Source organism: Coregonus lavaretus, assembly GCF_964263955.1.
Source record: "Coregonus lavaretus genome assembly, contig: HAP1_SCAFFOLD_1204, whole genome shotgun sequence".
Taxonomy (NCBI): Eukaryota; Metazoa; Chordata; class Actinopteri; order Salmoniformes; family Salmonidae; genus Coregonus; species Coregonus lavaretus.
In genome coordinates, this window is record NW_028159553.1 from 100,512 (window position 1) to 114,231 (window position 13,720).

The 13,720-nt window shown below is 44.2% G+C and overlaps 1 protein-coding gene across 5 annotated transcripts in view; it reads left to right on the forward strand.

The window, feature by feature from the left end:
* LOC311122726 (activating transcription factor 7-interacting protein 1-like) overlaps positions 1-13,720 on the forward strand; it is a 62,152-nt gene that overhangs the window by 34,401 nt on the left and 14,031 nt on the right. For 3 of the 5 annotated variants that reach the window (XM_084197051.1, XM_084197054.1, XM_084197053.1), the window contains exons 2-7: positions 10,303-10,348; positions 11,304-11,834; positions 12,035-12,509; positions 12,792-12,979; positions 13,149-13,286; positions 13,497-13,568. In XM_084197051.1, the coding sequence (XP_084053177.1) occupies positions 10,331-10,348; positions 11,304-11,834; positions 12,035-12,509; positions 12,792-12,979; positions 13,149-13,286; positions 13,497-13,568 (1,422 nt within the window). In that variant the 5' untranslated portion in view covers positions 10,303-10,330. Of the gene's footprint in view, positions 1-2,520; positions 2,601-10,302; positions 10,349-11,303; positions 11,835-12,034; positions 12,510-12,791; positions 12,980-13,148; positions 13,287-13,496; positions 13,569-13,720 lie in introns of those variants that run through there. The other 2 variants (XM_084197052.1, XM_084197055.1) reach the window with 2 other exon arrangements.

The window sequence follows — 13,720 nt, forward strand, 5'->3', positions numbered from 1 at the left end:
CGATGGCAATTTGAAAGCACAAAGATCTGCCCCCATCACCTCATGTTTCAGCATGATAATGCACGGCCCCACGTCGCAAGGATCTGTACACAATTCCTGGAAGCTGAAAATGTCCCAGTTTTTCCATGGCCTGCATACTCACCAGACATGTCACAGATTGAGCATGTTAGGGATACTCTGGATCGACGTGTACGACAGCGTGGTCCAGATCCCGCCAATATCCAGCAACTTCGCACAGCCATTGAAGCGGAGTGGGACAACACCCTGTCGTTCTCCGCTAACATCAAGGCGGTGACCCGATCCTGTAGGTTCATGCTCTACAACATTCGCAGAGTACGACCCTGCCTTACACAGGAAGCGGCACAGGTCCTAATCCAGGCACTTGTCATCTCCCGTCTGGATTACTGCAACTCGCTGTTGGCTGGGCTCCCTGCCTGTGCCATTAAACCCCTACAACTCATCCAGAACGCCGCAGCCCGTCTGGTGTTCAACCTTCCCAAGTTCTCTCACGTCACCCCGCTCCTCCGCCGCACACTCCACTGGCTTCCAGTTGCTGCTCGCATCTGCTACAAGACCATGGTTCTTGCCTACGGAGCTGTGAGGGGAACGGCACCTCCGTACCTTCAGGCTCTAATCAGTCCCTACACCCAAACGAGGGCATTGCATTCATCCACCTCTGGCCTGCTGGCCCCCCTACCTCTGCGCAAGCACAGTTCCCGCTCAGCCCAGTCAAAACTGTTCGCTGCTCTGGCACCCCAATGGTGGAACAAGCTCCCTCACGACGCCAGGACAGCGGAGTCACTCACCACCTTCCGGACACACTTGAAACCCCACCTCTTTAAGGAATACCTGGGATAGAATAAAGTAATCCTTCTACCCCCCCTTACCCCACCCCAAAGAAAAAAAAGAAAAGGAAAAAATAAAATATTGTAAAGTGGTTGTCCCACTGGCTATCATAAGGTGAATGCACCAATTTGTAAGTCGCTCTGGATAAGAGCGTCTGCTAAATGACGTAAATGTAAATGGACAACATTCCACAGGGCACAATCAACAACCTGATAAACTCTATGCGAAAGAGATGTGTCGTGCTGCATGAGACAAATGATGGTCACACCAGATACTGACCGGTTTTCTGATCTACGCCCCTATATGAACTGTAACTCAGTAAAATCTTTGAAATTGATGCATGTTTCGTTTATATGTTTGTTCAGTGTATATAATTATGTGAAGAGTAAAATGATACCTAAAAGTAGGAGGAGCTTAAACTCCCTAGTCCTGCTCAAGTGGATGTTTCAGCCAACAGCTGCCATGTGCTAAGCCTGGCTGCGCACAGCAGCAGCACTGGCGGACATTTTGAGTTTCTGCAGGCAGTCCTCACGCAAGCTATGAAAGAGGAAGGGAGTGGGGGATGGGCATACTATGCAGAGTGATACGCAGTGAGCCATTAGCTGGCTAGTGTTAGTTCTACTGAATAACCGTAATATCAGCAGCATTTTTAAATGATCTATTTTTGGTTTGATGTTGTAATCCAAGCACTATGGAAGAAACAGAAAACATAGTTTAATCCTGACTCTCAACATTGAGTAAAAAACGATCAACTACCATATTTTTTTATGTATGTTCGCTTAATCATTGTATTGCTATTGCCATTAGTGATTATAGGCCTGTTAATTGAAATACTTATTTCTAAACAATGTTATCATCACACTTTCTTCTCAGAAATTGAGTGTTTTCACCTGTGTTACCTGTGTATCTTTTCTATCTATAGTGTGCTCAGCTGTCCTAATATTCCATACTGCTGTTCATGTACAAGGAACATGATTGATCCCTGTAATGATTGATATCTGTCCAATTTTACAACTCGTAAACATTGATACATTTGACTGTGGTGTCTAAGGTTATATACTCTCTCAGGCTTTTTTTGAACATTACAGCGAAAGGACCTTATTTTTTATTTGCATTCATCATTTCTGGTGGTTAATTAAACGGTTCTATCTCTCTAGCACCCTCTCTAGTTAGAAAAAAATATCCCCCCCCTACCTCTGACAGAATGGTTTAGTCCTAGCTAGGCTGTAATTTTCCATGCAGCTTCAGACTGTGCTATGGTGGGGGAGGGGTGGTGCTAAGTGTGTCAGGCTGGGCACTACTGACTGTGCTGCCAGCCTGGGTTTTTTGCAGGCAAAAATAAGTATTTGTTTTGCATGCTTCTGCCAAAGTTACTAAAAAAGTTATATTTTGCATTTGTTTTAATAGCTTTTAATATGGCCACTGAGGTAAATCCTAAAGGGAGAAAATCCTTTTGTTCTGAGGGTGTTGCATTGTGCTGTTTGTCATCCTGTGCTGTGTCAGTGTTGCCTGTGCTGGCTGTGTTGAGCCATGAGGCTGAGACTGTGAAGGTTTCACTGTGCGCACAACCTTGCACAAGAACACTCTTTGCTGAAACAACAGATGGAACAGTCCAACCCAGCCCCCCTCACCCTCCCGTTTTTTTTCCCTCCATTTTGCTGTTGCTAGTTCCCTCAATCAACACAGCCAAACAAATCGCGCATACGACCTCTGTCCAACGGAAGGCCTACTTCTGCAGACTTCTCCTGTTCAAGGTTTACTTGAATTTTTTTTATTTATTAATTTTGTAATCTTGTACACCTATACCCATGTTGCTTTATTCTGACTAGTATATTGGCCTACATTTCAGGATTTAACTTGGCTACTGTAGTATTTATTTATTTCGCTAAAGAGTGCTACGGTAACCACGATTCCGAAACGTAGATCATATACTTTTTAAAATATGTTATTTATTTATAATATTTTGTTCAATGGGGCTGATGATCATTGTTTGTTTCGTATTAGAATAAATATTTGTATATCTTTTCTGTATTCATAAAGGAGCATTTTTGGCATTTAAATATTCATGCCCTGCTATTTGTGAGAGGAAGTGAAAGGGTCTGAACAGTTGGGAGAGAATGCTACAAACCTTACGTATTGTGTTAGCAGCAATGCTTTGCAACCAGTCCAAATGTGTTAAAACCTTTATCTGACAAGTGAAAAAGGTATTGAATAATCATTGGCACCGGAACAAGAATAGGAGTTTGAACAGGAAGATGATATCTTCATATCTACCAACATTTTTGCCTATTGGTTTCCTGGCTAATGGAGGCCTATTGGGATCTTAGGAAAAAAACTGTAAAACGTGACAAAACCGCAAACTGGCTCTGATCAACACTGGGATAGGCACACTAATCAAAACTCATGTTGCGTAGCTCCTCCCGCCTTGCCACTAATTGAAAAACACACCTGAGATTTGAAAGGTGCACATAATCTTGGATCGAGTCCAATTAACAAACGTCTCATTATTCAGAGGCTGTCAACAGTCATTCGTCTTTGATGAGGCAGTGAAAAGTAAGTGGAGGAATTCTTGAAGATTCCTCCAGACCACCTAGCTCAGCCAAATCAGTCGTGTATGTAAAATACAACCTACAATGTTTACACAACATTGCTGAAATGGATAGCCTACCTTTGCCTGTGTCTTGGGTGAGATCTGAAAGCTGAGGGAATTAGAGTTTCTGAAATGTATGCCGGCAGCCTGAGGATGCAGCTCACATAGGCCTAGCAACAGAACATGGGAGCACTCTACACTTGGATTGAATGGCCTTATTTAACAGGAGAAAACATTCACTAAAGAAAACTGTAGCTTGGACTATGGCTTGGAGCCCAACCCATCTCTGCTAGCTTTTTAGTTTGACCATGTCCTCTCACTGCTTATTTTCATATTTTTTTCTTTTTCGTATTGCCCTATGCTAATGGTTGAAGAATCAGCAGTTTTTTTTACAAGGACTTACAATGACAAATCAGAGGAATTGCCTACCTGCAAACTTTTTAAAAGTAATTTTTGAGACGTTTTCGAGTGCCTGTGTTGTCATACGGATGAATTCAGGAATGGGCAGATCTCCGGAAAGATACACTATATATACACAAGTATGTAGACACCCCTTCAAGTAAGTGGATTCGGCTATTTCAGCCACACCCGTTGCTTACAGATGTATAAAATCACGCACACAGCCATGCAATCTCCATAGACAAACATTGGTAGTAGAATGGCCTTACTGAAGAGCTCAGTTACTTTCAACGTGGCACCGTCATAGGATGTCACCTTTCCAACAAGTCAGTTAGTCAAATTTCTGCCCTGATAGAGCTGCCCGGTCAACTGTAAGTGCTGTTATTGTGAAGTGGAAATGTCTAGGAGCAACAACGACTCAGTGGTAGGCCTCACAAGCTCACAGAATGGGACCGCCGAGTGCTGAAGCGCGTAGTGCGTAAAAGTCAGTCCTCGGTTGCAACACTCACTACCGAGTTCCAAACTGCCTCTGGAAGCAACGTCAGCACAATAACTGTTCGTTGGGAGCTTCATGAAAGGGTTTCCATGGCCGAGCAGCCACACACAAGCCTAAGATCACCATGCGCAATGCCAATCGTCGCCTGGAGTGGTGTAAAGCTCACCGCCATTGGACTCTGGAGCAGTGAAAACTAGTTCTCTGGAGTGATGAATCACGCGTCACTATCTGGCAGTCCGACGGACTAATCTGGGTTTGGAGGATGCCAGGAGAACACTACCTGCCCAAATGCATAGTGCCAACTGTAAAGTTTGGTGGATGAGGAATAATGGTCTGGGGCTGTTTTTTCATGGTTCTGGCTCTTAGTTCCAGTGAAGGGAAATCTTAACACTACAGCATACAACGACATTCTCGACAATTCTGTGCTTCCAACTCTGTGGCAAATGTTTGGGGAAGGCCCTTTCCTTTTTCAGCATGTCAATGCCCCCGTGCACAAAGCGAGGTCCATACAGAAATGGCTTGTCGAGATCGGTGTGGAAGAACTTGACTGGCCTGCTTAGAGCCCTGACCTCACTAATGCTATTGTGGCTGATTGGAAGCAAGTCCCTGCAGCAATGTTCCAACATCTAGTGGAAAGCCTTCCCAGAAGAGTGGAGGCTGTTATAGCAGCAAAGGGGGGACCAACTCCATTTTAATGGCCATGATTTTCGAATGAGATGTTCGACGAGCAGGTGTCCACATACTTTTGGTGATGTAGTATATTTATAATGTACTGCAATCACAGATCTGCCCATTAATTTTCAAGCCTTTCCTGATTTTACACATCTGTGAATTGTTGTGCTGCTGTGTGGCTACATAACCGTCTGGAATTGTTGTGAGCCATGAACAGAAGACTGAGTACTAGCCTAGTAAATTACTGGTGTTGGTCAGAGTATACAAATATTACCAAAGGAATAGAAGCAAGGAAAAGATGGTTAATGAGGAGTCTTTTCATCCAGTTTGGAAGTACAGTGCATTCGGAAAGTATTAAAGACCCCTTGACCTTTTTCCACATTTTGTTACGTTACAGCCTTATTCTAAGATTGATTTAAATCATTTTTCCCCCTCATCAATCTACACACAATACCCCATAATGACAAAGCAAAAACAGGTTTTTAGAATAACTGAAATATCACATTTACATAAGTATTCAGACCCTTTACTCAGTACTTTGTTGAAGCACCTTTGGCAGCGATTACATCCTCAAGTCTTCTTGGGTATGACGCTACAAGCTTGGCACACCTGTATTTTGAGTTTCTCCCATTCGTCTCTGCAGATACTCTCAAGCTCTGTCAGGTTGGATGGGGAGCGTCGCTGCACAGCTATTTTCAGGTCTCTCCAGAGATGTTAGATCGGGTTCAAGTCCGGGCTCTGGCTGGGCCACTCAAGGACATTCAGAAACTTGTCCCGAAGCCACTCCTGCGTTGTCTTGGCTGTCTGCTTAGGATCGTTGTCCTGTTGGAAGGTGAACCTTCGCCCCAAATCAAATCAAATGTTATTTGTCACATACACGTGTTTAGCAGATGTTATAGCGGGTGTAGTGAAATGCTTGTGCTTCTAGCTCCGACAGTGCAGTAATATCTAACAATTACACAACATATACCCAAAACACACAAAAAAGTAAGGAATGGGATTTAAGAATATATACATATATGGACAAACAATGACAGAGCGGCATGGACTAAGATACAGAATAATATTATAGAATAGAATGCAGTATAGCTTAGGGGCAGCAGGTAGCTTAGTGGTTAAGAGCATTGTGCCAGTAACCGAAGGGTCGCTGGTTCTAATCCCTGAGCCGACTTGGTGAAAAATATGTCTGTGCCCTTGAGCAAGGCACTTAACCCTAATTGCTCCTGTAAGTCGCTCTGGATAAGAGCGTCTGCTAAATGACTAACATTTTAAAATGTAGTGCAAGATATGTAAACATTATTAAAGTGAGTCTGAGGTCCTGGCGCAGGTTTTCATCAAGGATCTTTCTGTACTTTGCTCCGTTCATCTTTCCCTCGATCCTGACTAGTCTCCCCGTCCCTGCCACTGAAAAACATCCCCAAAGCATGATGCTGCCACCACCATGCTTCACCGTAGGGATGGTGGCAGGTTTCCTCCATACGTGACGCTTGGCATTCAGACCAAATAGTTCAATCTTGGTTTCATCAGACCAGAGAATCTTGTTTCTCATGGTCCGAAAGTCCTTTAGGTGCCTTTTTGTCAAACTCCAAGTGGGCTGTCATGCCTTTTACTGAGGAGTGGCTTCCGTCTGGCCACTCTACCATAAAGGCCTGATTGGTGGAGTGCTGCAAAGATGGTTGTCCTTCTGGAAGGTTCTCCCATCTCCACAGAGGAACTCTGGAGCTCTGTCAGAGTGACCATCAGGTTCTTGTTCACCTCCCTGACCAAGGCCCTTCTCCCCCGATTGCTCAGTTTGGCCGGCGGCCAGCTCTAGGAAGAGTCTTGGTGGTTCCAAACTTCTTCCATTTAAGAATGATAGAGGCCACTATGTTCTTGGGGACCAATGCTGCAGACATTTTTTGGTACCCTTCCCCAGATCTGTGCCTCGACACAATCCTGTCTCGGAGCCCTACGGACAATTCCTTCCACCTCATGGCTTGGTTTGCACTGTCAACTGTGGGACCTTATATAGACAGTTGTGTTCCTTTCCAAATCATGTCCAATCAATTGAATTTACCACAGGTGGACTCCAATCAAGTTGTAGAAACATTTCAAGGATGATCAATGGAAACAGATGCACCTGAGCTCAATTTCGAGTCTAATAGCAAAGGGTCAGAATACTTATGTAAATAAATATGCAAAGATTTCTAAAAATCTGTTTTCGCTTTGTCATTATGGGGTGTAGATTGAGGATTTTTTTTATTTAATCCATTTTAGAATAAGGCTGTAACGTAACAAAATGTGAAAAAAGTCAAGGGGTCTGAATACTTTACGAATGCACTGTATACAGTTGACAGTTTACACCTATTGCAGACCAGAAACCAGTCTTCAATGGCCCACATCAATCAGTAAATCTGTAGTTTAGTATAGCGGAGGACTACTTTAAACGCATAATGGGAGCTTCAGGAGAAAATATACCCCAACTAAATACATTTAACCTAATTGATCAGTATAACTAAACAGAAAATGATGTGGGATGGATGAGGAAGTACATAATAACTACTTTGAAAAACAAATACATTTTGTAAAATGACCCGCTCCTGCAGGTTCATGCTCTACAACATTCGGAGAGTACGACCCTGCCTCACACAGGAAGCGGCACAGGTCCTAATCCAGGCACTTGTCATCTCCCGTCTGGATTACTGCAACTCGCTGTTGGCTGGCCTCCCTGCATGTGCCATTAAACCCCTACAACTCATCCAGAATGCCGCAGCCCGTCTGGTGTTCAACCTTCCCAAGTTCTCTCACGTCACCCCCCTCCTCCGCACACTCCACTGGCTTCCAGTTGAAGCTCGCATCCGTTACAAGACCATGGTGCTTGCCTTTGGAGCAGCGAGGGGAACGGCACCTCTGTACCTTCGGGCTCTGATCAGTCCCTACACCCAAACGAGGGCATTGCGTTCATCCACCTCTGGCCTGCTGGCTCCCCTTCCTCTGCGGAAGCATAGTTCCCGCTCAGCCCAGTCAAAACTGTTCGCTGCTCTGGCACCCCAATGGTGGAACAAGCTCCCTCACGACGCCAGGACAGCGGAGTCACTCACCACCTTCCGGAGACATTTGAAACCCCACCTCTTTAAGGAATACCTGGGATAGGATAAAGCAATCCTTCTACCCCCCCCCCCCCCCCCCACACACACAGCGGAGTCGCTCACCACCTTCCGGAGACATTTGAAACCCCACCTCTTTAAGGAATACCTGGGATAGGATAAAGTAATCCTTCTACCCCCCCCCCCCCCCCCCCCAAAAAATTGTAAAGTGGTTATCCCACTGGCTATAGGGTGAATGCATCAATTTGTGAGTCGCTCTGGACTAGAGCGTCTGCTAAATGACGTAAATGTGCCCTTGAGCAAGGCACTTAACCCTAATTGCTCCTGTAAGTCGCTCTGGATAAGAGCGTCTGCTAAATGACTTAAATGTAAAATGTAAAATGTAAAAAAAGAACCTTTGCAAAACCTATGCAAAATGTGTCATACAGAGCAAATAACTTATTAACATGGATTTAACGTTATACACTGTTCGACTACAGTGGATTTGATGCGTGTTCAGTTAGCAGTGTGTGAGGGCTCAGCCTGGCTTGCTGCGCACACATTAGAGCTGGTGGCCATTTTGTTTTTTTCTGCAGTGAATCCAGAACGCGAGTAATGAAAGCTGAGTGGGGGAGGGGAAGACTTTGCGCAGTGTGCAATAACATTGGAATGTGAACTGAGTCGTTGTAACATAACAGGATGTAACATTCAACTGATTAGTTTTATATCAAGAAAACTCATATCAGAGATGAGAAAATAACATGATAATAGTTCGAAGGACATTTTTTAAGTCGAAGGACATAGTACATGTTTGATAAATTATACAACTCAAAATAGAACTCGAAAACCCCCTTGTCTGTATTGATGTGAGGGGTAGCTGTGCACTTAGTTGCAACAGAGTGTCATTGGTATGTAGGCTAGCGTAGCCTGCAGCTCTGTCTGCCTAGAGCTGTAAGTTAGTTTGCACACTTTGTGTAAAGGACGCTCTCTCTCTGTGTGTAGTTTTCTCAACGGATGTTGTAACATTTCTGTGACTGTTTGTCATGTGATACAAGGCTGCACATTGGAGTCAAAGGCACATGGGGTGGGGCCACCATCAACGTGGCCTATTTATATAGCTGTAAGCGGTCTACTGCAGTCTGTCTAGGCAGCAATGCAGCAACAATGCAGTAGACTGTTGTACCTTGAACTGATACAATAATGCAGTTTCTTGTGCCTGGAATTGATTGAGTTTACAGGGCCAAACTAAAGCACCTAATAACCTAGCTCAATTTAATATGCTAGGTGATAATCAATTGGTTCGGATCTCAGTATCTGCCAATTTTTTTGAAACATTTAGGAAAAATAGCCTACTCCTCACCTCAACAATATCATGGATATTTTCTTGTGTCACGCAGATGTGTTCGTTATTCGGAAACCACTGCATTATGATGAGTGATGATGTCGTTCAGTGACGTACGTAACCTGTCCCTATGGACAGTGAAATGTCACTAGGGATAAGACAGCAATGCTAGGTAACGGTTTCACTACATCAACAAGAATGGTGTACCGTAACTAGGCTAAAGGCATATTGCTCCATGTGTAGGTTGTTATGGCCAAATAGTCTGAATATTTTTAAATAATATTAGTCCGTTTATTTAAACGTTTTTTTATTTTAATAATTGTTATAATAATTTACAGTTTCTCTGACTGCTTTCTGTGTAATTTCTGCTTCTATCTGAAGGCAGATGGTTAATCATCTTCCATTATTCACACTGTAGTTTGTCAGTGCCTTTAGCTTAGAATTCATGATTTGTATGTTTTGTCTCTGTATTGCTCCCGTGCAGCCTTCTGGACAAACTGATCCGTGCGAGTTTGTCTGTGTTTGGTTGTTGTTTTTGAACAACAACCAAAAATGATCTGGCGATTTCAAGGTGTATCTTGAAGCACAGAAGCCTAAGTATTGATAATAAATTTCATACGTGAGGACTAGCCTACCCTTTTTTGGCTGTTTTTTGGCCATTGTGGAATGTCCTACTTGTAAAATATCGAAAACTGTCAGGAGCTTTGCAACACCCACGGCCTGTTCTATTATTAATTATTACGGCCACCATCTCTTGACTACTAAAACATGTCTGCAACTTGTTTTTTTATGATGTACTTATTAATGAAAGGCTCTGTATGTTTGCTGAAATGTGCTTTAGGTCATTACATTGAATTAATAATAAATACAAATTTTCCCCCTCCCCCTCTAGGTTATTGGATCCTTTTGGTGTCAAATCCATGATCGGAAACCTCCAGGTGAGATATTATTTAATTATTTTAAATCTAATATTATATGGGACCACCGACACCCCTAGGTCACATTTGACTAAATACTAAAACAATATGAATAATGTCATATTTTGTATATTGGCCTATTGTTCTTAATGATTGTCATTGTCACTGTAACTATGACAAAATGAAAGTCAGCAGAAATATTAAACTCCATAAGCACAAATTGGAACCAAGCCCCGACACTGGAATGCGTTCGACAATTGGAACTGTATAAGGTAAATCATGCAGTCCTTGCATAACCCTTCCTCACGGTTGCCAACGGAGCCTGTATCTAGGGGCCCTGATTGGCTGAGGAAAAGGACCAATGAGAGCAAAGGGGAGGGACAAAGGCAGGGTAATGTTGCTGCCATCCTCTGGGATAATGTAATATCCGTGCTGCAGACCGGGCCGGCTGTGTTGGACTTGACAACGCAAAAGCTTGTCAGCCAATTGAAGCGAGGGATAGTGTTCTTACAGTGAAAAGTATAGTCTTCTGTCATGTTAGTGTGTTCGTCACCCCTGGACCACATGGCATCTCAAGTTCGCAATCCTGAGGACAAAAAGTTGTGAGCGAACATGCTGGACTAATCTTCAGGGGAGAGGCAGCTGGACTTGAGACCATTTTGATAGACTTCTGCTGAGTCACTCTTTCTGCTGAAATTGACTCTTGTTGTATAGAATGGTTGTTATGCAGAGCTCACAGTGAAAAAGAACCTTCTAGAATAGAACAAAGAGGGAAAAACCAACTAACAGGGTTCTACAGTGACCCCTAGTGTTGGCTCAGAACACTGCATCGGTTTGGCCTAACAGATAGCTCATCTGTACCCACTGTAGTGGGTAGAAGCTAGGTGGGTGGCGCAGGTGCTGTTAGCAGTCCCGAGGAGGATCCTTTCGTGACCCGTTCCAACTAACATCCCCATCCCTCCTTGTCACTCCTCAGGTTAAAATGGAAGTTGCTGTGGCAGAAGAGAAGAAGAAGATATTCAGAGCCAGGAAAACCATGAAGATAAGCGACCGCCAGCAACTGGAGTCTCTCCACAGCACATTGTCGTCCCCCGTCCCGCCCCTGTCCAATTCCAGCTCTCCCCCTCCCCGTAGCCCGTTGACAAACGGCACGCACACAGAGGATGCACAGAAGGTGGCAGACAGAGAGCAAAACGACGTTGCGGCGACATCTCGTTCCACAACCCCCGTCTCCCCCATCTCCCTTACCTCTCGATCCCCTCCCCTTGCTCTGTCCCTATCGTTGTCCCCCTCCCCACCAACCTCCCTAAGCCCCATAGCCAAGGAAGACGCCACTCCCTCCCCATCATCGCCATTCCACATCCTAAACGACGTACTGAAAAAGATGGAGGAAGAGGGAAAGTGTTCCACATCCCCTTCCAATAAGGACAAGGAAGGGAAGGATACAGAGATGGAGGTGACAAAGACGGACGAGAAAGAAGAGAAAGCACCTGAGACTGAGAAAGAGGTTTGTATGAGAACGAGAGCGAGGAGCTGAAATTTGGCTAAATGGGAAACATTGGAAGTTAAGGAAAATGGGGTTATAGTTGGAAAGTGTTGAAGTTGGCATTGTTAGGGGTCCAAGCACCGCGAGTATTATTTTTTTTTTACCATGTGTTTGAGTTTGGCGGCTAAAATACAAACTTAACTGGATGTTCTCTTCTCCAGGAGGCCTGCACTACAACTGGAACGAGCCATGAGGACCAAGCCCCTATGGATCAGTCTCCTCTGGACTCTCCGTTCTCTCCAGTCTCGCTCGCCGCGTCTGACAAAGAGTCTGGGAAGGACAAGAGGACAGAGCAGAAAGAAGACACAGTGGCCATGGAAGCTGATACGGACAAGGACCATACAGAGACCAAGGCCTCTGAGGCCTCCACTTCCACGGAAGAGAAACCTTCCTCCCCCAAGGCCACCACCATGGCCTCCCCCGTCCACACCCCCTCCCCCTCCGCTGCCCCTGAGCCGGATCAGGACATCGAAGAAGAGGTGGTGAACAAGGGAGAGAAGAAGAAAGAGGATAGTCAGAATGAGAAGGAGGGAGTAATGAAAGAGGAAAAGATGGAGGTAGTTTCTGTGAAAAAGGAGGTGAAAAGGGAGAAACAGGATGTTGCCTCCTCCACCTCTACATCCACAAGTGACAAAGGTATGAAATGACAGAATCTGCAAGACCTGGAAAATCATCCAGAGTTGACGGATACTAGTAGGCACCACTATGCCAGCTATGTTTCATTTTCAACCTATGGTTTTTTGGAATTTATAACAAAATATATAATCTGGGAATACTAGCATTTTACAAATAAAATAATACAGGAACAAATCTAATATTAGTAACATACACGTAAGCATACTGCACAGGAAATTATATAAAATGACCATTAATCAAAATAATCTGATTCAACTAAACCAGAACACTTTGTCTCAACAGGGGTGAAGGTGAAGGAGGAAAAGAGCTCCTATTCTGGACAGAAGCGTCCCCTGTTGGAAGGTGACGAGAAAGATGGAGGGAAGGTTGAAAGAGACGGGAAGAGGCAGAGGGTGCAGGGCGCGGAGTTGGAAGCTCAGCTCGAGTTGAAAATCACTGCGAAAGGTGGCAGTCGCCTAAAACTGGAAAAGGTTGGTCTGGCAGGAATTGATGATACCTGTTCCCATGTATTAGCATTTTACCCACAGGTTTAAGACTTTACCCCTAGTCAGGCATAAAGTAACTCTCAAACAATCTTGCCCCACACTATCTAGGTCTACATTGTGTCTTGAACTCATCCTACGTTTCTCTTCTTCTCAGGTTCTGCAGAAAATGGTTGAGGAGCGGTTGAGGGCGCTGCAGCTCACCGTCTTCGACCAAGGTTTACAGGAGCTAAAAGACCGGGTAGAAAAGATTGATTGTGCCACAAAACACCAGAGCACCCTTAACACACTACAGGTAAGCTAGCTACATGTTAAATACTAGTAACGGGTATGTTACCAAGTCGATTTGACAATAGTCAATAGTCACAACAGTCAGAAATAGTCATCAATGGTCATAGTCAACAATAGTCATAGTTTTCAATTGTCACAATAGTCAGCAATGCTAATTAAAATCCTCACAAATGGAAAGTCTCACATGTTCTCACTGTTTCTTACCCTTTTTCAGGCCAAGATTGCTAGACTAGCAAAGAAATTCGGAGAAGCCAACCAGGCCTCGGAGAACAAAAGAAAACAGGAGGTAAGAAATGTTAACTTATGGGACCCCAGTGTCAGAGAGATTTTTGTAAGTCATCTACTACTCAGTCGATATTAGTTAAAGCTGCAATATGTAACTTTTTGGGCGACCCGACCAAATTCACATAGAATTGTTAGTTATCGATCTGTCATTCT